Source organism: Calonectris borealis, chromosome Z, assembly GCF_964195595.1.
Source record: "Calonectris borealis chromosome Z, bCalBor7.hap1.2, whole genome shotgun sequence".
In the NCBI taxonomy this organism is placed as follows: Eukaryota; Metazoa; Chordata; class Aves; order Procellariiformes; family Procellariidae; genus Calonectris; species Calonectris borealis.
This window is the reverse complement of record NC_134352.1, coordinates 74,252,992-74,279,856: the sequence shown is the minus strand read 5'-3', so window position 1 is coordinate 74,279,856 and position 26,865 is coordinate 74,252,992. Positions and strand designations below refer to the sequence as shown.

General features: G+C 41.5%; 1 protein-coding gene across 1 annotated transcript; it reads right to left on the bottom strand.

Annotated features, from left to right (window-relative positions):
* Positions 1-24,269, bottom strand: AMACR (alpha-methylacyl-CoA racemase). The gene is made up of 5 exons (XM_075137991.1): positions 23,753-24,269; positions 17,696-17,839; positions 14,943-15,103; positions 9,739-9,925; positions 1-1,198 (listed from the first exon to the last, which is right to left on the bottom strand). Exons 1-5 carry the CDS (start codon positions 24,000-24,002, stop codon positions 789-791), a joined length of 1,152 nt encoding a protein of 383 aa, XP_074994092.1. The 5' UTR covers positions 24,003-24,269; the 3' UTR covers positions 1-788.
* Between the last annotated feature and the right edge of the window lie 2,596 nt (positions 24,270-26,865).

The window sequence follows — 26,865 nt, the reverse complement described above, 5'->3', positions numbered from 1 at the left end:
AAGGAGACTGTTTCAAATGATGGTTTAATTTTGAAGGAAATGAAAACCACCATGGAATAACCATTGTTTAAAACCCGTGCAACTAAGTTGCCTACCATTTTTTCAAAAAGAGAGGACAGGATTAATACTTGGCAGCTATTTTAAAATAACGAATTTCATTCTGAAGTGATTTTCTAGGCAAACTGAAATTCCAAATGTAATATAATCAGGAGACTGCATTAGGAAAATGTAGTCAGGCTATTAAATAGAATTACTTTATGATAATAAGTCTACAGCAGCACATAAGAAAACAACATTATTTCGATCACCGCTTTGGCGTGATAAGGCAAAAGAATTACTATGATAAGATAAGAGAAAAAAAATCCCTTCTAATCTATGAGTAAACAACACAATCACTTGTTTAGGAAGAATATAACTATATTTTATGAAAAGTATTCCTTCATGTAATTACAACACATATTTCAAAGCAACGGTGTAACTAAGAATTAAAAGAAACACATTTCACAGGATATGATATTTAAAGGAACATTTTGAGGATTTACAGCTGCTTAGTAAGCAAACTGTTTAGATCTTCAGAACACAATTTTGGTATCATTCTAGACTGCAGACCATCCAAGTACACAAGTACATAACTCCCACTGTTTTCAATTACATTTAAAACATCAATAATTAAAAAAAAAATTATTTAAATTTGCATATGCAAACATTTATTTGTCATATAATTCTATTTTAACGCATAAAAACATACTGTATCAGCCTTAAATTTGTCTGAGCTGAATAGTTAGAGATTATAAATTAGCTTTTGGTTTACTGAATTCTATTACTTTATCAGAATAAAGATTAGTAATCTCTTCCTTAGTAAATCCATATTCCAGAAGTATCTCTTCTGTGTGTTCTCCTATAAAAGGATCTCTTTTAAACGATGGAACAGCCGGGGTCCTTGATAGAAGAGGAGCAGGTCTGGGACTTATCTCTTCCTGATCATTTTTGATAAAAGAGCTTCTTTGTTTGTTATGCTGATGTGAGGCAACATCATCAAAGGATAAAACAGGGGTCACACAGGCATCAGTACCATCAAATACGCTGCACCACTCAGCTTGTGTCTTCTGTGCAAATATGGATGCAAATTTTTTCTTCATTTCGGGCCAGTCAGAGAAACTCAACTGACTGGGAAGTTTATTTGAATCTAGCCCAAGACCTGAAAAGAGAAAAGCAAAGTTTAACTTGTAGTATTAGCTTAGATAAATTAAAGTGCTGCCCACAACTAAGTATGTTCCTCAAGAAGCTAATATTTTGCAGGCAGTCCAACACAGCAGAACATACTAACTAAAAGTCGCTTTGAACTTTATTATGATATCTACGATTGAGGGGGAGGGAGCAGAAGAATAAAATGTTCTATTACTTGACTAAACCGCATCAGCTACAGCCTTTCAACTAACTACATATAATAAACACTCATTTGTATAAACACTTTGTAAGAGCAGCAGCTGCCTAGAGATAACATTTTGTCCTGAGAACATTTTCTATAATAGGTGTTGTATTCTCCACCTGGCAGTAGCAGCACAAGCCTGCTGAATGGCTCTTGGACTACAGCAATGTACTTATCTCACAGAAGCCAGTACATCTGCAGAGCTGGACATCCAGCAGGCTACAGTGGGTCCACACGATCGGGTTATTTCTATGCCCAGACGAGAAGGTGGTGTGGGTGAATATACCCAGGCTCGATGTGCATGCGGTAGCTCAGCTGCAGGTGCCTGCAGGCTAACCGACCTGCTTCTCAACTCCCTCAGTCCAAATGGACTCCAGCAGTGTTTGCTGCTCTCCCCTCTGTAGCACACTTCCCAGGCTCCAACTCTCCACTGCTGCCCTTTTGGAAAAGTGAAACCCGTAGCCTTTACACTCACTAACTGCTTAAGAACTCCGCTTCCCAGAAGATCAGTCGCACGGACCGCCTAGGTATGCCATACGCACATCCCTTCTGAGACACGAGAGCAGAAAATGGACACACAGGCTTTGTACTGACAATTTCCTGACTAGGCAAGCCCTACGTTCTTCCCTTAACTAAGGGCCACCTTCCCTCTCACTGGGGAGTTTACACCTCTCCTGTGCAGCCCGTTTCCCATCTCTGTTTCTGTTCTCATGGATCCTGCTCTCTGTACTCCCTACCCTTCCATTCTCCTACTTTAAGGAGATCCAAGAATTGTTATCACTTCTTGTAGGGTTTATCTCAAAAAGGAGGTAAGAAACAAGAATGAGAAAAGGCAATTAAACCACACTTTCAAAATCGAGATAGTACAAACAGAGGTACAAACAGATCCTATGATATTAGATAGAAATCAGAAGTGGCATATTGAAGGCTGTCCAAACAGTCACATCTTGAAATTCAGGAGTATGAACATAGCAGGAAAATTTCAGAAAAAGCAGGGATAATAAAGAAGTTAATTTGAGAAATTAGAAAAGCTAGAGAACAACTATCATCATAATGCTTCACAAACAACAAAAAAGGGAGCTGCTTAGAAAACAACGGGTCTGCGTAAAAGGCAGAGAAAATGCGGAATTCTGCAAACATTTAATTTTGAGCATTCTTTCTTGTATCTTTGGATATCTGGTATGAGATTGATGATTTGACTTGCAACCATTAACAGGCTTGGCTACTAGATGCCTGTTTGCAGGTGGAATCTACACAGAACTCCTCTAATCTTTAGCTGTACATAGGCAGAAAAAACTTTCTGTATCTTCTATTTCTACAGCTTCCTTATCACTGAGAGGGGTAGACAGTGTCCATTCTTCTGCTCTTTAAGTTCTTTCTTTCTGCTCAGTATCTCTACTACATACACTTCTTGGGGCTCATAGGCTCCCCCAAGTTATTATAATATTTAAGAATTTCACTGTTGATCACAAGATTCTTAAATAGTAGCTTTGAAAATGAATACGTTTCGAAATCTTACTTTGGTACTGCAAAGGAAAACACAGAGAAATTGCCAATCTCCAGACTCAGAAATACAGCCTTGCAGTTGTTCGTGTTTAGAAGAAAATCAACACAGTCAAAGACAGAATAAGCATTTTAACATCTTATTAAAGACTTCTACGGATATCAGGATAAGTATTACTACAAAGTAAACATCAGTCCTTATCGAGTTACCAAGTCATGTGCACCTTAAATCACTAAACTTATAATCTAGTCTTCATAACCATTCATATCATCCTAAAAAACGATCAGCTGAAGATTACTCATACTAGTTGAGCATCCATAATTAAATAAAAGCTAACAAAGCATTCAAAATTAATTTGATTATTAATCTTCAAAGTACAATATTAAAGGTGAACAGTGCTCTACAGTTTACTCAAGAACTAGGAGGTGAGGAAAGTTTACCTTCCACAATAGTTAAAGCTAAGTAACACCACGCTATCCGGGATTCTGTCTCAACGCATGACATCTTGTCAATTGTTTCGTAAGTATTTATTTGCTTATTAATTGCGGTTTGGGTTCTAGTAGCCAGTCCAACATGAACAGAGCTCTACCATTACCCTATTACACAATTACATTTGAAGATTGTGCCAGATGGAAAGTTGGCTGAACCTAACCGTACATGCTCTAGCAAAATAGAACAATATGCAGAACCTGGAATTTAATATTACAGGCTCATTTTCCATTGAGCACTGAAGACTTCAACTTCAAACAGCATGAACTGACAGCATTTAAGCACTATAGCTCCTCATTTTCCATTTGTGCTAAACATTTGTGTTGCAGACGAACAGAATCACAGCAGGAGTGACTGAGTCAACAAGGAAACAATTACACAGTACAGAATTGTTTGGGATACCACAGGATGACAGATTTCACCCAACATAATCAAAAGCAAAGTATCTTTTACACAGAATATCTGGTAAAGCAATAACAAGTTGTTTCCAAGTTTTTTTGTTCAAATTTTCACCTAGGGATTTTTGTTTAGAAAAGCCCAGTAACCTACCCTCGCACAGCTTTGAAATAAACATTTTTGAAAATGAAACATTAAGTCTCCTTATAATGATATAGCTTTAAGTCTCCTTTAAATGTTACAGCTTTACTGACATATATCTGCACATCATTTATTAATGCAACAAATTGAAATCTCTATTTCTACAGAACTTCTTAGACAAACTGCAGTAAAATTAGGCACTTATTTCAAGAGAGAGAAAACAGTGAAATCCATTAGATAAGTCAGCAAAGTTGCTTTGGTATGTTGGAAATAAACTGTTTCTTACAGCATTTTAAAAGATTATTTAGGATCCCTAGCAGAGCTTTGTTCAGGATTTTCTTGGTTTAACTTGCTGATTTTCTTTTCCAAATTGCATGCTCATAGCACAGTAATTTTGAAATTATGTTGCCACAATATGACTGAATAGAATCATCTAGTACGGGAATCCTTAATTTTGGCCCAAACCACAGCCATAAGGTATATGCCATTGCGCTCTCTCTCTCTTTCTCAATATAATTCATTCTCACTCTGAGAGGGAACTGAACTTTAGAATATTCCAAGAGAGTAGTGAATTTTCGTTAAAGTACCTATGTAAAGTTTTTTCTCTGCTCAAAGTTTCTGAAACTAAATAATTTTTTAGAAAGTGACAGTTCAGCAAAAGGTTGATCAGACCCAGAGCATCGCTGCAAATGCATCCATAGCTGTACTCCAACTTTACATATTTAATTACCACAATTGCAAATGTTTTGGTGCAGCAAGAACCTGGCCCTCTACAGTATTTGTACGATGTTTAAGGCTTATCATGACAAGTAAATTCAAATAAAACTTAACATTATGTGTAACTGAGGGTGTCTAAAATGCAATGAGGAAACTGTTTGTCCACTTCGCATGTCTTAATAACAACGTTGTATTGAATTCAGTACATTAGCACCTTTTTAATACAGTACACAACACTTTACAATCACAAAATGCAGAGCCCCGTGGAAATCCTTCATAATCATGTAAACTATGTTTTTCAAGTGCTTCCTAATTTTTTCCTTCTTTTTAAATAGAAGTCACACAATGTAGGAGTATCAAAGTAGTATGAAAGGAGTAGAACTTTAGTGACTGTTAGTGCCTTTCATATCAATGTAAGCTGATACCAAGTTCACCTTATATAACAGAGTTTACACCAAATGATAACACAGAATCAAACCTTTACTCTCACCTGATACACAAAATTTACTGTGTTCTGCATGCTTCCCGTAGCCTGGCTACAGCAATACTAAGCACATATTGCTAAAAATCAAGAAAAACCTGCAGAAGCAATTTACAGGTCAGTTGGAAGATATTCTGCCTCTTTCTGTCAAAACATTGAGACTTAACATTAGTAGCACATGTTTCTTACATCAGATTTTTCATAAGATGCAAAGGCATTTTAGTTATTTATTGGCTGACTTTTATAGTAATAAACTTAATATAAGCAAAGGGATTACAGCATGTTTGTTAACAGCAAATAGCCTATAGTGAGCCCAGAATACAACTCCTAATACTACAGCTACTACAGCAATTATTTACCATATCTTTTTTATATAGCTTCAGTTTCTCATAAAATCTTTTTTTTTTTTAAATTCATAAATTTGTAGTAAGCAGAAATTTAAGTTTCCCTGCCAAGCACGATCTACAAAGCCAACAATCTTCTCAAACTAAGATGCTGTATTTTCTTAAACTAAGTTCCTGTCTGCAGACCCCTTAAAAACTTTCCTCGCCATGTCATTAACTGCACTCTGGTCCAGCAGTGAGTTCCTAATTGTGCAGGTAAATAATGAAATGAACCAAAACCAAACGGAAATTCGTTTCACTTTGGCTAACCAGAATTCTGTCAGCAGTGACAAATGGTTTAGAAATCATGTTCCTTTCTCAATTCTGCAATCTTTAAATCTCCAACTCCTACATCTGCAACACCCATATACTTTGTGTTCTCATTATATAGGAGTGACAAAAGTAACCCACTCTCTGAATATGGACAGAGACACAGAATGGCTTTTGAACATATTTTATCGGAACAGCATCAAATTGTTCACTAGCAGAACTGACCAGAATTATGGGAAAAAAGTATTAAATAAAATTATGGAAATTGTAACTGGAACATACCATTTTAAAACTACTTCAAAACAAAGAATTAGTACCTGGAACAGACAACTCAGCCTAAGTCAAAGCTCCTCGGGTTTGTGAACGAGCAATACAATTCTCACAAGCAGCTTTTTCTTTCCTATAACATTCAAAAGCTTAAATTCTGAATTGAATTTCTGCAATAGATATCCCAGAAAGGAAAAAATCCCTAAGCCACAAGAAGGATCTGGTGTTCTAATTTAGTACACAATTGCTTCAGAAAGCTTGCAGCTGTAACTACTGAAGGGGATAAATATTTCCTATGTGCAAATCTGAACAATTTATAATATGCACCTAAAATACAATGAAGAAAGACCACTTATTTTAAATGCAATATTGTGAAAAAATCTTGAGCTCGGTCTGATACTTTAAACACACTTCTACAAAATAAACAAAGAAAAATTATTGACTGTAAACAAGCAAAGATTGTGATACAATTAAAGGCAAAAAGCAAAATTTCCTTAGAAGATTGTACTCTGTATGTTGTATTTTTAAAATATGACAGAAACAGACGGAAACACAGGCAAAGCTGTGATTGCAGTTGTTGTCTACTTACAGACGGATACACCAGTTCTTTATTGCTGGAATAACTATTTTTGAAACTTCAGATGTTAAAATCAAGCCATTTCTGTGCATTGTAAGCATAAGAAATACTTTCAAACATGAAAATAAAGTTGCCTAATGTGGGTGCCCCCATATAGGCAGATGAATTCATAGTTGCTGCTCCAACTTTATGCTCTAAATTTCTGAGAAACAACTAAGAGGAAAACACTGAATTTTAGCATTTTCCTCAGTAAGGAGTTATCTAAATGAGACCCATCAATGATCATGTCATATTGCCTGACCACTGGATTCATCCATCAGAGGCTTCTTTCTAGATAAGCTGGCTGGCTGTTTGAGAGAAAAGCCTGAGTCTTGCCCTGTAGCAATGATCAACACAAGAAGGCTGGAGTGTCCAGCAAAGAAGAGTGACAAACAAGACCAGACTCCATTACAGAATTTGTTTTCTTTTTGAACAAATACAGATTCCATGCCACTTCTGTAGCTTAAAAGTAAGTGCTATTCAACTTAATCTCTAGAGAAAAATAAAATACTGCAGCCATGAATACTGCAGGCCAGCGTTTGATCACTTTAAGCCAAACATATGGGTATTCGAGTAAGCAGCTTTATTCTTTTTTCCTTTGTATTTAATACAGCCATTCTCCCTGAAGACACGTATTGGAATTCCAAATTCTCTAACTTCCAGAGCAAGGGCTTGTATTTTACTTTGATACAGTTTTATATTTATTTTTGTTCTCCAACTCCATTTCTTGCACGCAAAAAAAATCTCAAGGGATTGGATGAGAATAACATTTCAAAGAACTGCAAAGTGTAGAATAATCAACTATACTGTCTTTTTCAAGATCGAGTAGCTTAGAATGGTAGTTCACAAACAAATTATTCTCAGGACAATGAGGGACAAAGTACCAGTTTCTTCAGCCAAGAACATGGCTCTTCCAAACTTGACATCTGATCTGGGGGCAGCATATAATGCTGGGCATGTCCCTGCGTCACTCCAGGAGCCTGCCTTACATGTTTCGTGTACCAGCATGTACCAATTTGGATATTCTACGTTTCATGTATCAGCATGCACCAATTTGAATATCCTATGCAACTGCACAGCCCTTTTTAAGCTAGACAGAGAAGCAGCCATTTACAGCCACAGATGTGCAAGAACTTTGGGAGCACTACAGGCAAGAGAATAAAGCCAAAGTGTACAGAACAAGACCTGTCTTCGGGATCCTGCTCACCAAAGGCATACCCTACCTTACAACCTCATACCTTCATTTTGTTTTACCATGCTCCCGAGTTTCAAAAACTCCTGGAAGTGCAAGCCCTGGCACTGACTACGCTCCTGTTAGCACAACATAGCTGATTGGGGCTGAGCTGGCAGTAACTGCCTGTGGAAGAATTGTCATCGTTTAACCCCAGCCAGCAACAAAGCACAGCCGCTCACGCGCTCCCCTTCGCCCCCGTGGGACGGGGGTAGAATTGGAAGGGTAAAATGAGAAAAACTTGTGGGTTGAAGTAGAAACAGTTTAATAATTATAAACAAATAATAATAATAAAAAAATTATAAGGAAAAGGGGGGGAAAAATAACAGAGAGAGGAGAATAAAACCCAAGAAAGACAAGTGATGCAAATGAAAGCAATTGCTCACCATCAACTGACCAATGCCCAGCCAGTCCCCGAGCAGCCAGTCCCCTGCCAACTTCCCCCCCCCCCGCCTTTATTGCTGAGCATGACGTCATATGGTATGGAATATTCCTTTGGTCAGTTGGGGTCACCTGTCCCAGCTGTGTCCTCTCCCAGCTTCTTGTGCACCCCCAGCCTACTCGCTGGTGGGGTGGGGTGAGGAGCAGAAAAGGCCTTGACTCTGTGTCAGCACTGCTCAGCAGTAACGAAAACATCCCTGTGTTATCAACACTGTTTCCAGCACACATCCAAAACATAGCCCCATACTAGCTACTGTGAAGAAATTTAACTCTATCCCAGCCAAAACCAGTACAGGTATCCATGCTACAATTCAAGGAATAATCAGTGGGGAGAGACTGAGCAAGAGAAAGGAGCTACTCCACTGCCACCCTCACTCAGCAAAGATTTACCACATGTAAGTCATGCACGTACAAAAGTGGTTCACAGAACACTGGGTACATCCACTTTAGGTATATCCTTTGTTGGTATTCCTTTTACTCATTAAGCAAAACTAAAATCAGATTGAAAACTTTTTATATCCTTCATATTCAGAATAATGGAAAGAGAATAAATACCAAACTCCTTTGTGAATTTTTTATATTTTCATAAATTCTGTATGCAAAGCTTAGCAATCTACCAAAGGAGCAAAACAGAAGAAATTATTTTTAAATTAAATGACCAGTTCAAAGTAAATAACAGTTAAAGTGGCACTTGCAAATTTCTGTTTTAACTTCACACAATTATTTTGCATACCCATTCTAATTTCTCAAACAAGTAAATCAGATTTTATAGTCATATTTAAACAGTCTTCAATCAAATATAAAAATTATATCCATAGCTGGACACTAAAAGCACTCTGAAGTTGTGTAGTGGAAATTAATTTATAAAGCTGACTTTGCTTCTAGAAAAATTCCCTTCTATCAAGAAATATTATTAACTACTTCCAATGAACATTCATTTCTGAAACAATTTAAATTGTTTCTTTTAAAAAAAAAAAAAGTACAAATAACTGAAATTGCTTGAAATTTTATTTGCAATACCAAAGAATTAGGTCTCCTTTTTAAAGTATATTCACAATCCCTTGAAAAAAGTGGTTTCCAAATAGTTATTTAGCACTCCAGCCACATCACAGACTACCATTACCATAACTCCAGAAGAAAACTTGTAATTTAAATGTAGTTTCTGAGGGTAAGGTGAAGAAGGGATGAAAAAGAAGAAATGAATTGCTAGAAGAAGAAAGTCAACTAAACTGCTACACTACTACCCAATTAGTTTCAAGAAGTGTTTGGCTTTTACAAAGAAATCAACATAACCAATGTCAAGAATCAAAATCAAGTATTAAAGAATTCAGTCATGCTTTGCTGATGTGAAACAACTGCTCCAAGCTACTTACCCTTTATTAACGCGTCATAGAATTGAGGCTCAATAGCACCAACAGCCATGAATTTTCCATCGGCGGTCTTGTAGGTTTCATAAAAAGGCGCACCGCTGTCTAGCAGGTTCTCACCTCGACATCTGTTCCAAAGTCCCAAATTTTGGGATTTCCACAGGAAAGAACTTAGGTATGCTACTCCTTCTACCTTGAAGATTTACAGGAAAAAGTAACAGCATCAGTGAATTAGCTGCCATGTTACCTTAATTCTACATAAAACAAAACAGCAAAAACTACTACCAGTTCTGCCCTTTGTTAAGACTTTTAATGACAAAATCGCTGGTAAGCAGTTTAATTCTTAAAATTTTCAATTACTGTTTATATTGCGTATGTGAAATCATATAGAATTAGAGAATAAGAAGGAGCATAAATGTAGTAATGCAGCTTCAGATGGATAACACACAAAGTTTCCTCGTTTAGCAAATTCATAATCATTAGGAATTCACAAGGAGAATGTAAGTAATTTTAGGTGATAGGACAAGCTTCTTGGCTCTACAGAACATTAAGTATCTGACATCTGTCAATACTTCTAAACTTCTGGAAATCCAGATGCCTATAGCAGTTCTGTAAGTATCAAATTTTTATCTCAACATTAACTTCTTTGAATTTACTGATTATAGTAAGATTCCTATTTTTAGAAAAAAAATGGAAGGAAATCAAAGGTTAAAGCTCTCTTATACCATGGGAACTGGGAAACTCATCTCCATCACTAAGTAAAAACAAAAATCATTCTCCCACTCTCATCACTGGCAGGTACGTGGACATGGCAAGGTAACCTTAACCTCTAAATAGGCAAGTATCTGATGAATATCGCACTAGAAAACATGATTAAACCTGTTCCAACTTGCTGCTTAAAATTTTGGCTATGTGGAGTACAGGCAGATGAAAATTCAGTTTGTTCAGCCTTTCAATAATTATCAAGCTTGTACCAGTCTTTCCAAGCAAAATCACATCCTACAGTTTTGCTCTCCAGCAGAATCCATTTTCTTCCAACTGCATTAGAAAAACGGTAAGAGAAGATGAGGCTGTAACAGTATATGGCCAGAAACATTCCAGTGGAACAGAGAAAATCCTGAGCTGTATCATTTCGAGTCATGCATTTTCAGCTGTGTAAAATTAACCTAATATTGTCTATAGAGAAAAGCACAGAGATTGTACCAAAACAAAAAGCTACTGAATTTTCATGTGGAAAGATCTATTAGTTTCTACCTTTCTAAACAAGAATTTAAAACATGCAAATCTTTGAAGTACGCAGTCACAAAGGCTTCTTCATTTTTTGTGTATTACTTGGCCTCTTTCTCAAGTACCTACCACAAGGACAGCAATACTTCTGCCCTACTTGTATACCTTCATCTACACGTTCGCAAAATGATTGCAAGTATATAAAAATAGTGTTTGCTTTACTAATGATCTGATCTTTCACAGCTCATATTAACAAAAAATACACAAAAAACATTGGAAGTAACAATAATAATAGATAGCTCTAACTGCAGAATAAGCTCTAACTGCAAATTAGATTGTGGTGCTGAACTACTTACAATACCCATGTACCGTGCTACTTACCCTGGAAACACTTAAAATGAAATAGCACATCTGTTTTGGACTTGTATAGGGACTTTAGAAATAGCCCTGGCTGGGAAACTGGACAGCTAGCTTCTGCCTGAGGCCCACTGCAATTCACAGACAAGTAAAAAGGTGTCTAATGCTCAAATAACACCACACTCACACTAATGTGGTCACTTTCTTTTAAAACATGAAAAAGACAACATGGGGAGACTCCACTTAAGCCCAACTGCAGAATGATTACAGTAACAGTAATGTGTTTCACTTAATGGCTCCCTCATGCTAAAAGCATCATTGGTCTCTGAAGCAGGGACAAGAATCCAGAGGCAGCACCCTTCTGAGTGACCTATCTGCTCCACAAGTCTTCTATTCCTTCTGCAGAGTGAAACAGTTCAAACAAATCTGAGAATGAATCTACACCAACCTAATCTTTATCCTCGTGACTGATGAATGCCTCTAGGATGTGGGAGTTTTGGTTTTGAATACCTCCAGGCTGAGAAAAACCTGGAACCTCAGTCTTCTGTTGGACAGCTAAATGCTCTTGCCATGAGACTATTATGCAAGTGATCATTACCACCATCCTCTCCTGTGGCTGTCTTTTCACAAAGAGTGAGTCACGCTTGGTCAGATGCCTACCATCACCAGAAGGCTCTGTGTCTGAATTTGGAGTGAACCTAAAGTGTGGCCAGTAAAAATGCCTCTATTCCAGTGTGGTGTAAGAGTGCAGATGTACAATTGTGCCTACCGTATCATATTGTGGTGTCCACTCCACATCCTACTCCCATCCTACATGGGAACTATCAGGCTCACTGTAAGATACCTATGATCCCTATAGAGTCAATGAGAAGAGATAGCAACTAACATGAATCAATTCAGACCAGGCATTTAATTCTTCTGAAGTAGACAGCTGAAACACAGGACCCAGTGTCTACTTTTTATGCAGCGCTAACAGTAACACTGGGCACTGTGAACAGGTGATGCAAATCTAGCTCTTGGCCTGATCCTCTCTACCCTCTTTTTGTATCAGTTTAGTTTCACTAACTAGAGGAGCTCCTCATGTGTGTATTACTGATCATAATAATGCTCCCAAGCCATTTTTCAGCTTTCAACATAGTAATTAGAAATAAAAGATAAATAACAAATCCTTCTATCACAAAATTTTGGATCTCAATCTAGAATTACTAACCTCAAAGACTCAGAAAAATAGACATTGCAATAAAAGGAAAAAAGAAACAAGTGGTCAGTAAAACAATCCATAAATTAAGATGAAAACTTAATAAAAGTAATCCTGAGGACACAAAGCTGCTAAAAAAGAAATTCATTTTCCCTCTTCTACCATAGAAAATTCCACCATGTGTCAGAGTCGTTAACATGCTCAGACCTCCTAAACTGTACAACAACATAAGTAATAGACCTATTAAATAAAAAAGAACGTTAAAACAAAATGACAGCTGAAATGCTGCAGTACTGTGATTTTAAAAATATCTCCTTCCATGAAACAAACTCAGATATAAAAACAGGCTCATCAACCCAGTCTATTTAACTGTCTTTGCTGTTGATGAGACATGTATGTTTTTCATCAACTGTTTCGCTTGAATGTCTGTTCAAGTGAAAGGAACATAAAATGCCAGGTAAAGCACATCCAGTGACACTGGACAATATTCCATCCATTTCACCAGGAACATCAGCAGGAAACTGTGAATTCCACAATTATAATAAGATAAGAAAAAATTGAAAGACAGAAGTTTTGAGGGCTTAAAAAAACCCACAAAAAACCACAACACATTCCATTCCCAATAAGCCAGAGATCTCATTAGGACATTAGTGCACTTACATTGATACTTCTCGTAACAAATTCTTTTAGTGACTTAAAATACCAATATGAAAGTAAAGTAATACTCCAAACTACAAGAAATATCTTTTTAAATATTTGAAGACTTGTCACAATTCTCCGCAGTTTTTGCTTCATGAATACACAAACTCCTTCAATTTTCCTTTGTAGGTCATTTTTAGACTCACATCATTTTTGTTGTGTTTCTCGGACTTCCTCAAATTGTTTGTTTTTTTTTTTTTTTTCCAGAAAGGCGATAGTCAGCGTCAGAAACAGTATTTTCCTGAAGCCTTAAAATGTTGAATGGATTAGAAGAGTTACCTCAGAAACCTTGCTGGCTCTATTTCCTGTTTATACATCCTAACACTGTGTGTGTGTGTGTGTTTTTCAACAGCATGAAATTGTTGACTCATGTTCAGCTTGTGACTACTACAAACCCCCAGGATTGTACTTTAGACTATTGTTCTCACACTGCATTTGTGCAGCTAATTGTTTCTGCCTAAGAAAACTACAGAGCAGTGGTCTCCATGAATTTCAGCCAATTTTTTTCAGGTCATTTCTCCAATTTGAAAAGGTCATTTTCAATTCTAATCCAAGTGTCCAACATACTTGTAGTTCTTCCCACACGCATATCATCTGTAACACTGAACACAATTGCTCATCCACCATTCAGCTTATTGGAGAAAACACTGAAAAAAACCATCAGACGTCTGTGGAACTCCAGTTGGTTAAGTTTTTCATTTTGACAATCAATGACTAATAAGTATTGTCAGGATAAAAACATTAGACCAGTTTTGCACCGATCCCACAGAATTTTCATCTAGACCATAATGCCAGGCCACGGCCTGCTTCTGAGAATGTGATGTGAATTTGTCAAGAACTTAGACAAGTCGAGATAGCTTACATCTCTTGCTATTCTCCTACCCTCAGACCTCTTCACCAAAGGGATTTTTTTCAATTAATATAATTTTTTTGAATTTATATTTAAGTCCAAATCATAGCCTTCACTGTATCACAACACTTTGAAGGGAGGTCAAATTTTAATTGCAACGCTCTTTAAAAGGAAAAACAGAAAAAGAGAGAGAGAGAGAAAGAAAAAAACACTTGCAGATAATATAGGTTTCAAGGATAAATGTAAAAACGTATTTTTCTTCTGTGTATAAGTGGATAGCCTTGCAGTGAAAAATTCCATAGTATTCACTATTAGGCTAATTTAGCCTTTCATTTATTTTACGGCACATTAACACAAAGTGTTTGAAATTGACTTCTTGGCAATAATCCATGGCAGTGTAATCATTCGAGGGAACAGTGCTTCTAATAAGACATGACCTGTCACAAATTCATAAGCAGATGAATCTTGGATAAAGCTAATGCAATTCTTTATTTTATGAGGATCATCATTTTTGCTGTTATGCATGATGTTGTTTATTATACATCCTATTTCCATACACCAAACTTACTCATCAAATATATACAGCTAATATTTTTTGAAGAAGGCAGACTGGTAAAAGGAAAGATAGGGAATGATACAGGGGGAAAAACGCAGTATGTGTCCCATGTCATAAGGATCTTATGGCAACAGCAATATGTGAAAACTGCCTGCAAGTGAAGGAATAGCCATCTTATGAGATTACTTACTTTCCCTTTCCCAAGTTCTCAATTTTAAACCTTAGGAATAATTCCAATTTCCTGCCTTTTACAGACCTAGAGTAGGAAAAAACGCAAAAAAAGCAAACCTAAGAAACCCCACCTTCCTCGAGACCAAACTTACCATACTTGCATCAATGATCTGCCCTTTGCCAGACTTCGTACGTTCATAAAGGGCTGTAACAATGCCCATTGCGCACATGACACCGCCACCAGCAAAATCAGCCAGAAGATTTACAGGTGCATAAGGATTTTCATCTTTTCTACCCAGCTTTGACAGCACACCTGACAGTAGGGCAAACAAAGCAAACATAAGTATAAAATGAATTCTAAACATTCATTTCTACAATTAAAGTTTCATTCTTTTCATTCTATGCAAGTAAACAAGGGATAAAACAAACTTCTACCAACAGTTTTCTGTCTCTACTTGGCTGTGTCTTAGCAAATAGTTACTCTTTAATTCACAAAAGAATAGAATATCTGAAGTCATATTAGTGAAGATGCATTTAATTAAAGAGATTAATGTAAGTCTCACAGATAAACCATTGATAATTTGGCTATATAGGTACAAAATTTCATCAAAAAACTCTTGTGTGCAATAATTCTGTATTAGTACTTTGTACATGCATAGAACCTCCCCCATAAGAATTCAATAGGCATTATGAACATGTCTCAAAGCAACTTTGGTAATTTTTTCTTCTTTGAATCTTTTGAAGTAAAAATGCAGATGTACAGTCTTCTGTGCACATAACCCATGCATTAATAATCACAACAAAGGATTTCACACCGACAGCTGCACTTCAGTCCTATCCTCCCTCTTCAACTACCTTTGGAAAAAAAAAGGTTGCATGTAAGAGGAATGGATGAATAATACAGAAAGGTTACCTCTGATTGCATGCAACATAGACACAGAGAACCTATGTTTACGCCAGAAACTATGCAGAAATGAAAGGGAATACAGCAAAGGCTAAGCCAGTTTGCTTCAGAAGGAGCTTTGAATCTGTTAGCATTTCTCTGCCATCCTGAACAACCTCTTGACTGTCACCTTACTCTTTGTAGTTCCCTCGTAGCGATTCCCTTTGGGCAAGCAAGAAACTCTGCAGTATGATCGTCTCTCTCCTATGCCTGTAGCCTAAGCGCTGAGACTTGCAGCATACACGGTCAAAATTTCCTGAGAACTGCACGATTCTGATGCGCTGTTTAGTTAACTAATGGTCTAATGCACTTCCTAAGTGTACGCAACTGAGTGCACACTATAAAGAAACTTCCAAAGCCTGTAGTACAAGCATAAAGCCCTGTTACTGACTAAAACCTCACCTTGTAACAGTCTAAAGTTTGTCACAGGCACCAGCAGATTAACATATGAACTTATATCTGGAGTTTCTAATGCAAGCCATTTTTTAGTTAAAGAAAGCCAAAGTTCATCAGGAAAATACTCAGGATATGAGATCTCATTTTTGAGGAATGATACCTCCCATACACCTTGCCTTATTTCCTTTAAATAGGCAGAAAAACTTGACCTGTGAAATTTCAAGCAAAATTATTTAATTTTAGGAAGATAGTGCTAACCAAAATACTACTGATTAAATCAGCTCCAGAGAAAAAAACTCTTCTTTTTGTAAACACAATCTAAGGTAGCGATGGACTATACTGTTTCTGTACTGAGTCTTTCCCTACCCTAATAACAAATAAAAATATCATAATACTTTAAAATCATCTGGACATGAAGTCAAAAGTGTTTCAAGCGAGGAATGCTTTCTTTACTCTTTTTTATTCTCTGACAATCTTACATGATAAGAGAAGACTGAACCCACCCTGAAGAATCTTAATTCCACAACACAATGACTCCCCATATTAGGTGATACTGGATCACCATATTTGCAGGGCCTCTGCTCTGGCCCTTTGCTGGGCCTAAAGGAAATGCTTTATCCAGTGGGAAGCCATGAAGTTTTGGGCCACTTTCTCTCCTCCCTCATAGGCTCGAAGAAGACAGCAGCAATGTGAACAGCAGTAGGTGGGGCTATGCACAACACACTGACTGCTACCACCAGAGTTGAGTAATTTTGTTTTTGTTCGTTATTGCATACTTGTAGAAACATGACACTTAAAAACAGCATACTGTCTACAACACCTTAAGGAAACACTTTATGTTATGTCACTTTATGTTAAGCCTACTTTCCTTTCGGTTGGTATCAATGGAGAGATATTTACAGCAGAAAAGCACAAGAGCTCAAATGGCTTAGGTTGCCTAGTTTTTCTTCGCTCAGAAAAAGCTGCTCACAAACACACAAAATAGACTGCAGCCTTTTCAGGATTATAAGCATGCAGATTTTCTAGGAGAGAGGCCCTGAAGAAAGACAAAAATGCATAAAAACTTCAGTCCTCTCTTCAAAGAGAAAAACTTCATTCAGATAAAATAGCACAAAGGAAGGAAAATACGGTACAGCCTGAGAAGACACGCTGATCCAGCCTAACAGCTCACTGCTGCTGCCAAAACAAACAGCCCATCCAGCCCATGTTTTCTCCTTTGTTGTGCTGACTTTTTATGTTTGTTGGATCTCTTAATGAACTGCTTCACCTCAATAACCTGGCGGAAAAACATCCTCATTGCTCCCAGCCAGTTTCTGACTTGTGAGGGAGCTTACAGAGGGGTTAGGCAAGCGCCAGAGCTGACTCGAGAGAAAGGAGCAGGGAGAAGCACACAGAAAGAGATGGAAACCCTCCTTTCACTCACAGAGACGCTTCAGATCTGCTCAGCTGTTTCATCAGACTGCACGTCAGGTCATTTGAGCTATCTGCAAATAACCTTTCAATAAATTCTTGAGTCTTGATTTAAGGAGGGAAAAACCTTGTTTGACAGGAAATTTTATAGCCTACCTGATAAAGCCAAATAATTGATGTCATGACCTGCAGACTTGGCATATTTTCCTGTCTGGCCAAATCCAGTAAGTCTAGCATAGATGAGTCTGGGATTCTCCTCTAGAAGGACCTTTGGACCAAGCCCAAGTTTTTCCATGACACCTTAAAAAGACAAAGGCACAGAATCCAAACTCGCATTTATTTTTAATAAGACTCAAAATATACATGGTTCAAAGTTAAATTATACAACAGAACTGAATTGCAATTTATGAAGTAATACATTCCAATTCAGTATCTATATTACAATGTGAACAGCCAGAATGTTATAAATTAACAACATACTGTATACATTTTGAATACAAGCCAATTAAGTGGAAATTAAGCGTTAGGGTCCTTTCTTTTTTTTCAGCTTTTTCTCCTGTTTTACTTCCCCAAAAGACTGTCAGACAGCTTGCTGTAATCCATGTGGTGTTGAATGAGAGAGAAAGCTACCAAAGGCTTGGGGGGGGGGGGAGGGCAGGGGAAGAGAAAGAGCAAACTTTTATGTTTTCCACATTAAAATGACCTGAAATTGCTTCCATCTTTCACTGGAATATACTTTCCTCACGTATTAGCCTCTCAGTACCCCGTGTGTTGCTGTATCTTAACTCACTGACGCAAATGGACCATGCCACTATTCCATAAACGACTGGCAACAACTGCACAAAAGAAAATGTGTTCTTTTGTAACGCAGAGAATAAGGAACTTCTAGAAATCAATGAAATGTAGGTTTAGTCAGTATGGGTTTACAGAAAACAAGGCTAAAATTTTGATCTTGCAGTTCTAGAATAGTAGTTTTAAAAGAAGCAAATTCAACTTGCAAATAAATGATAGATTTTTATTGCCTCAGTGCAGCTTGGTCAGACTATGCCCTATAACCTATATTGGCACTGCAGGGAGACACTTTTGGAGGGGAAGGGATAACGTAACTTCAATGCCTATTCCTCCCCAGAATCTATTACTGCAACTTGTTTCACAGACTAGTCCATACTATTACTGAATCTTCATAGAATCATCATAGAATCATTAAGGTTGGAAAAGACCTCTAAGATCATTGAGTCCAACCGTCAACCCAACACCACCATGCCCACTACACCATGTCCCTAAGCGCCTCATCTACACGTCTTTTAGATACTTCCAGGGATGGTGACTCCACCACTTCCCTGGGCAGCCTGTTCCAAGGCCTGACCTCTCTTTCAGGAAAGAAATTTCTCCTAATGTCCAATCTAAACCTCCCCTGGTGCAACTTGAGGCCATTTCCTCTCATCCTATCGCTGTTACTTGGGAGAGGAGACCAACACCCACATCTCTACAACCTCCTTTCAGGGAGTTGTAGAGCGCAATGAGGTCTCCCCTCAGCCTCCTCTTCTCCAGACTAAACAACCCCAGTTCCCTCAGCCGCTCCTCATAAGACTCGTGCTCCAGGCCCTTCACCAGCTTCATTGTCCTTCTCTGGACACGCTCCAGCACCTCCATGGCCTTCTTGTAGTGAGGGGCCCAAAACTGAACACAGTATTCGAGGTGCAGCCTCACCAGTGTCGAGCACAGGTGCTCCCTGCTCCTGCTGGCCACGCTATTTCTGATACAGGCCAGGATGCCATTGGCCTTCTTGGCCACCTGGGCACACTGCCGGCTCGTGTTCAGCTGGCTGTCAACCAGCACCCCCAGGTCCTTTCCCTCTGGGCAGCTTTCCAGCCACTCTTCCCCAAGCCTGTAGCGTTGCCTGGGGTTGTTGTGGCCGAAGTGCAGGACCCGGCACTTGGCCTTGTTGAACCTCATACAGTTGGCCTCGGCCCATCGATCCAGCCTGTCCAGGTCCCTCTGCAGAGCCTTCCTACCCTCCAGCAGATCAACACTCCCGCCCAACTTGGTGTCCTCTGCAAACTTTCTGAGGGAGCACTCGATCCCCTCATCCAGATCGTTGATAAAGATATTGAACAAGACCGGCCCCAAAACTGAGCCCTGGGGAACACCGCTCGTGACCGGCCGCCAACTGGATTTAACTCCGTTCACCACAACTCTCTGGGCTCGGCCGTCCAGCCAGTTTTTTACCCAGCGAAGAGTGCACCTGTCTAAGCCGTGAGCCGCCAGCTTCTCTAGGAGAATGCTGTGGGAGACAGTGTCAAAGGCCTTACTGAAGTCCAAGTAGACCACATCCACAGCCTTTCCCTCATCCACGAGGTGGGTCACCTGGTCATAGAAGGAGATCAGGTTGGTCAAGCAGGACCTGCCTTCCATGAACCCGTGCTGGCTGGGCCTGAGCCCCTGGTTGTCCCGGACATGGCTAGTGAGCACCCTCAAAACCAACCGCTCCATGATCTTCCCCGGCACCGAGGTCAGGCTGACCGGCCTGTAGTTCCCCAGATCCTCCCTCCAGCCCTTCTTGTAGATGGGAGTCACATTGGCGAGCCTCCAGTCGTCCAGGTCCTCCCCAGTTAACCAGGACTGCTGGTAAATGATGGAGAGCGGCTCGGCAAGCTCCTCCGCCAGCTCCCTCAGTACCCTCGGGTGGATCCCATCCGGCCCCATAGACTTGTGAACGTCCAGGTGGCATAGCAGGTCATTAACTTCATCATCTTGAATTATGGGGGGTTTATCCTGCTCGTCGTCCATGTCTTCCAGCTCAGGGGGCTGAGTACCCTGAGGATAACCACTCTGACTACTAAAGACTGGGGCAAAGAAGGCGTTGAGTACCTCAGCCTTTTCCTCGGTCCTTGGTGGCAACGTGCCCCCCCCGCATCCAATAGAGGATGGAGATTCTCCTTGGCTCTCCTTTTGTCATTAACATACTTATAAAAGCATTTTTTGTTGTCTCTCACGACAGTGGCCAGGTTGAGTTCTAGCCGGGCTTTTGCCTTTCTAATTTCCTCTCTGCACGACCTAACGCGATCCCTGTACTCTTCTTGAGTTGCCTGCCCCTTTTTCCACAAGTGATACACTCTCCTTTTTTCCCTGAGTCCCAGCCAGAGCTCCCCGTTCAGCCAGGCCGGTCGCCTTCCCCGCCTGTTCTTCTTAGGGCACATGGGGACAGCTCGCTCCTGTGCCTTTAAGACTTCCTTCTTGAAGAACGTCCAGCCTTCCTGGACCCCTTTGCTCTTCAGGACCGTCTCCCAAGGGACCCTCTCGACCAGTGTCCTGAGCAGGCCAAAGTCCGCCCGCCGGAAGTCCATGGTAGCGGTTTTGCTGGCCCCCCTCTTTACTTCACCAAGTATCGAAAATTCTACCATTTCATGGCCGCTAAGCCCAAGCCGGCCTCCGACCACCACATCTCCCACCAGCCCTTCTCTGTTCGTGAACAGCGGGTCAAGCGAGGCATCTCCCCTGGTGGGCTCGCTTACCAGCTGCGTCAGGAAGTTATCCTCCACACACTCCAGGAACCTCCTCGACTGTTTCCTCTCTGCCGTGTGGTATTTCCAGCAGACGTCCGGAAAGTTGAAGTCCCCCACGAGAACAAGGGCTAGCGACTGGGAGACTCCTGCCAGCCTCTGGTAGAATATTTCATCTGCCTCTTCGTCCTGGCTAGGTGGTCTATAACAGACTCCCAGTAGGATATCTGCCTTGTTGGCCTTCCCCTCATCCTTACCCACAAGCACTCGACCTCGTCATCACTACCATCGAGCTCTAGACAGTCGAAGCATTCCCTAACATACAGGGCTACTCCACCGCCTCTCCTTCCTCGCCTGTCCCTTCTGAAGAGCTTATAGCCGTCCATTGCAGCACTCCAATCGTGCGACTCATCCCACCATGTTTCCGTGATGGCGACTAAGTCATAGCTACCCCGCTGCACAATGGCTTCCAGCTCCTCCTGTTTGCCGCCCATGCTGCGTGCATTGGTATAGATGCACTTGAGCTGGGCTGCCGATTTCTCCCCCAACAATGGCGTGCGGTCCCTAGGCTCTTCTCTAGATCGTTGATAAAGATATTGAACAGGACCGGCCCCAGTACTGAGCCCTGGGGAACACCGCTCGTGACCGGCTGCCAACTGGATTTAACTCCGTTCACCACAACTCTCTGGGCTCGGCCGTCCAGCCAGTTTTTTACCCAGCGAAGAGTGCACCTGTCCAGGCCGTGAGCCGCCAGCTTCTCTAGGAGAATGCTGTGGGAGACAGTGTCAAAGGCTTTACTGAAGTCCAGGCAGACCACATCCACAGCCTTTCCCTCATCCAGGAGGCGGGTCACCTGGTCATAGAAGGAGATCAGGTTGGTCAAGCAGGACCTGTCTTCCATGAACCCGTGCTGGCTGGGCCTGATCCCCTGGTTATCCCACACATGGCCCTCAAGATGAACCGCTCCATAATCTTCCCCGGCATCGAGGTCAGGCTGACCGGCCTGTAGTTCCCTGGATTCTCCTTCCGGCCCTTCTTGTAGATGGGCGTCACATTGGCAAGCCTCCAGTCGTCCGGGACCTCCGCAGTTAACCAGAACTGCTGGTAAATGATGGAGAGTGGCTCGGCAAGCTCCTCCGCCAGCTCCCTCAGTACCCTCAGGTGGATCCCATCCGGCCCCATAGACTTGTGAGTGTCCGGGTGGCGTAGCAGGTCGTTAACTGCTTCCTCTTGGATTATGGGGGGTTTATCCTGCTCGCCGTCCCTGTCTTCCAGCTCAGGGGGCTGAATACCCTAAGGATAACTGGTCTGAATCCTTAAGGATCAAATTCCTTAAAATCTATTTCTATTGTATTACTTACTGGGCAGTGGCAAGTGATTAATGCCAAGGAAAAAGCAGTGAAATTTGGTAAAGAGCAAGATTTTCAAAAGCACAAGTGAGAAATAGGTGCCAAATAACCCCTGGTATCACAAAGTCATTGTCAGAAGGTCAATGGTACGTATGTGTTTAAAGAAACTCTTCTGACACTTGGGCCCTCATCTTCTCATTGGTTCACACCAGCTTCATGCTGGATCACAGATTTGCCTAGTTCAGTGTAATGTCTAGTTACAAAATTACCTGCATTTCCAGATTAAAAAAAAAAAAAAGCAAGTACCATAAACCCAAAGAAAACAGAAATTTCCATGATAGGAAAAAAAAAACTCACTAGAAAAGAGGAAACTAGCTACAACGGAAAATGGAATTTAATGTCTTAATTTTGTTTGCACAGCTTCTGAGGAGCAAAACAAAAAATTCTTAAGGTAAAAAACATCAGTGTTATAAAACCCTGTTTTCAGAATGAAAAGCATTATCCGTGACGCAGGATACATAAGCCTGTTTATGATGCGTGATGTTCAACTGATACAGCCTTCCATTTCTAAACTGACTGCAGAAACCCCAAAACACTTCAGCTAGCTCCTCACTGAAGCATGATCACAGAATCATAGAATAGTTTGGGTTGCAATCCCTCTGCAATGAGCAGGGACATCTTCAACTAGATCAGGTTGCTCAGAGCCCCGTCCAACCTGACCTTGATGATACTCTTCATATGAGAACAGCATCCTCCAGGAACAGCAGCGATACTGAAATAGCCCACATGCACGAGCATCATATGGCTTACGAACGAAGAGCGCATGTTAGATCTGTTGCCTTCAGAGAATCATAAGCTCTGAGACTTAGACCACTTACTTGCTACCTCTTACCCACACGCTAACCTTACAAATGTGAGTTGACTTGTATCAGCAGGCCTGAAAACCACTGCAGGACTGATGCCCACGCTCACGCATGACTCCTCGGCTCAGATGTCCTCCGGTGCCGTCCAGAACTATTTGTTCAGTGCCTCAGGGGCAAGGCCCTGCCTGATCACCTTCCACCGCTTCTTCCCTGCAGTGTCGCAGGGCTGTTGCGCCTCACAAATCCCGGTCCTCCCCACAGCATTTTCCACCCAGTCACACGAAATGAACCCCCAGAAGCTGTTCCCTTCCTGCCTCCCACCATGCGTTTCAAGAGGTCACAGGCTGACAGGAGTCCCCTCAGCACCGCACCCCGTGGCCCCTTAACTGCCACGCACCCGACCACCCGCTTACACCTCGCTACCTCCGTCAGGCCCTCCCCACGCCCCGACCGCACCGCTCCCCCAGCCCGCTGCCCCCCGAGGCCGCCCCGCCTCACCGTGGCGGAAGGGCTCGATGAGCACGTCCGCCCGGCAGCACAGCCGCTTCAGCGCCGCTGCCCCCGCGGGTCGCTTGAGGTCGAGCGCCAAGGAGCGCTTGCCGCGGCCTTGCACGTCGGCGGCCACGGCGGAGCGGGGCGTCCGGTCCACCCGCACCACCTGGGCCCCGAAGTCGGCGAGGATCATGCCGCAGAGCGGCGCCGGCGCCAGGCCGGCCAGCTCCAGCACCCGCACCCCGCTCAGCGCCATGGCAGCCGCCGCCTGCCGAGCGCCGAGGCATCGATCCCCGCCCCTGTCTTTAAAGGCCTCCCGCGCCGCGGCGGTTCCGGTGACGGGCTCCGCGCCCCCAGCAGCCGGAGGCGTCCCGCTCGGAGCCACCCCGTTTAGCTGGGTTTACTCTCCGGGGCCTGAGGAGGCTGGTGTGGCCCCTCCCCAGTGGAAACGGCTTGTGTTTGCTCCCGATCCCCCGCGGCTGCGTCGCCTGAGCAGCGGCCGTCGCCGTCGCCCCGTCTCCCCTCCGCAGCCGGGTTTTAGTCAGGAGAGGGCATTCCCTGCTGCTGGGGGTCGGGCAGGCGGCAAAGAATGTGCAAATCAACACCCGGGTTTCGGAAAATCTCGCCGGCGTCAGCCGTCGTGTTTTACATGGCGGCTAACGGCGAGGCCGGGCGTCCGCCCCGTCCTGGGGCTGCCGCCGGTGGTCCAAACCCGGGTGCACCCCAGCTTCCCCCGGTCACACTTCGGGATATGAGCGGAAGAGCTGATAAAAACTGTTTTTTTTCACCAGATGTGCCTTTAAACGGGGCTGTCTGGTCCTGTTGCTCCTGCCACAGCAGCCGTAGCCTCTCCTGGAGGGGCAGAGCCTGCAGCTGGGGTAGTGACCTCCTAAGCAGCCCCTGCTAAATCCGGTCAGGACAGGGCTGGCACAGCTGCTACTGGAAAGTACGCTACCGGGATTTTAAATAAATACAAATTTTGATCAAGATCTCAATGCTTGGACCTCACCAGTGTGGAACCGTTAGCTCAGGGGTGCCACAAAGGGAAGACTCTCCCCATGGAGGCCATCGGCCCACTTCTGCCGGCCAGGAGCGTCATGGAGCTTCAGCCAGAAATGTCTCCTGTCTTCCTGGCACTTTCACCATTTCCCCTGCACAGAGCACAGGGGCTTGTGTTTGGTTAAATCAGACCAGGTTTAATAAAGCCCGCATTCATGCACAGTTGTGCTTTTAATGCAGCCTGCCAGAAAACCAACCATGTTTGACTGGAGGCCAGGATCGTTTTGTTTTTGTTTAGGCTGTTCACAGGAATGGACATCCATCCAGGAGAGGTGATGAAACAGGCATTGGATTAACACAGCTTTTCAAACTTATGTCCTGCTCCCAGTATTTTAGGTTACGAGGCAGGAGACAGCAAAGAGGCCCTTAAAATCAATTCCATGCTCATTTTATTTATTTCTTTAAATTAGTTGCACTACAAAAATGTTAAAGGCTGCAAATATGAATGCAGAATTTGTTCTAACACTGCAATAACAAATAGAAGAGGTCTATTGCCAGAATACCCCTTATTTTCCAGGTAGACACCTGGTGCTGTAATGCAGACACTGATTGTATCCACTGCTATGCTGCCACCCACAAGAAATGTTAGAGAGAAAAATATGTGCATTTTCATGCAAATGAAGCTGGCTTATTCTGTTTAATATCTGTCTCCCTTAGAGACACTATTCCCCAGAAAGGTTTGTTTCCACAGACATCATCATGTTACTGGGACACTGCATTTCTTTAAATGATTTTCAGTTTCATTTGTCCCCTCTCACCCTCGGGTCTTGGAGTTTGTGTTGAATAGGAACAGGCAATTTCTGTTGTGTTGCCTTCTTTCATTTCACCTCATGCTCTTTAGTTTGTCACATCCAATAACACCTTAATCACACACTGATAATGTCTGGATTTTGCTATCTTTTAACTGAGCAGCCCTTTGCACCTGCTTTTTTGTTGTCATCCACCACTCCAATGGGTACTCTGTGGCAGAAACATTTGAGTCAGGACCTTATTAAATTATTTCAGTTTCAGGGAGGTGAGGGCAGCATTTTATGAGCATTAAATCCACTTTGAAAAACTGGATTTTAACAAACTAAGAAATAAACAGGCATGAGAGAGAAACAGATATTCTAATTAACCAAGAGATGAGGCTAACTATCTGAATCCAGCAAACTCTCCTGAAGCAGCAAGTTGGCCTGCAAAAATATATGTTAAAAACAAGGAGCCATCCCTAGCGTGGGCCTGCATGAAAAAACAGTGCAGTGCTTACCTATGCGGTACCATTTAATATGCATTAATATGCAGCAGCAAGTAGGTGGCTGTATGAATTCAGCACTGCAGAGGCAATGGGTGTAGAAAGGGAGATTATTTTGAGAAATAACCCAACCCCAGTGTGGGTGGCAGGACACTCAGTTGTGTCAGACTGGTTTTGTGAGCTTTATTGAATTACATCAGTGCATTGCTATCTGTGTCATCCTGTGAAAGGTATATAATTCCTATACTGAAATTAGTGTATTCCACAGTCAGCATTAAAAAAAAGAAATTATATGTACTGTGTGTGGTATAAACATTTCTTGCAGAGATACAGGCACTTCTGTGGTACAGGCTGGCTACACTGCATGCCAGACTTTTACAGTTTGTATCAGATTCGTTGTTTACAATTACTCTTACTTTTCAGTCTTACTTATTTGGAAAAATACCAAGGCAGGAATGTGAAGTTATAGCTGTACACAAAACCTTGATTCTCCCCTTTCACATGCGTATTGTTTACAATTTAATCCATCTTAATACATGGTTAAAGAGATCCTGGTATTAGTACAGTTTGTATTGGTTTTGTTAAATGCAAAAGCAAGAATTGCTCACATGTATTATAATAATTCAAATCTTGATAATTGTAATTGCCTAAAAATGCAAGTAGTAGGTCACTACTTAGGGTGAAACTTCTCTAGTCAATTCAAACATCTACATGTTAACCTGAAATTCAGTACTTTAAAGATTCTCATTAAATTTTTGGTGGTATTTTTGTGTCCCAAGTTTATCAAAGCTTTCAAGCATGGGTGTTTTATCCCAAAGCCTGCATT

Coding starts and splice junctions, on each gene's coding strand:
- AMACR (XM_075137991.1), bottom strand. CDS start 24,002: ATGGCGCTGAGCGGGGTGCGGGTGCTGGAGCTGGCCGGCCTGGCGCCG. Junction 17,840..23,752: donor CATCGAGCCCTTCCGCCACG/GTGAGGCGGGGC, acceptor TGTCTTTTTAAG/GTGTCATGGAAAAACTTGGG. Junction 15,104..17,695: donor CAATTATTTGGCTTTATCAG/GTAGGCTATAAA, acceptor CCCTACTGTCAG/GTGTGCTGTCAAAGCTGGGT.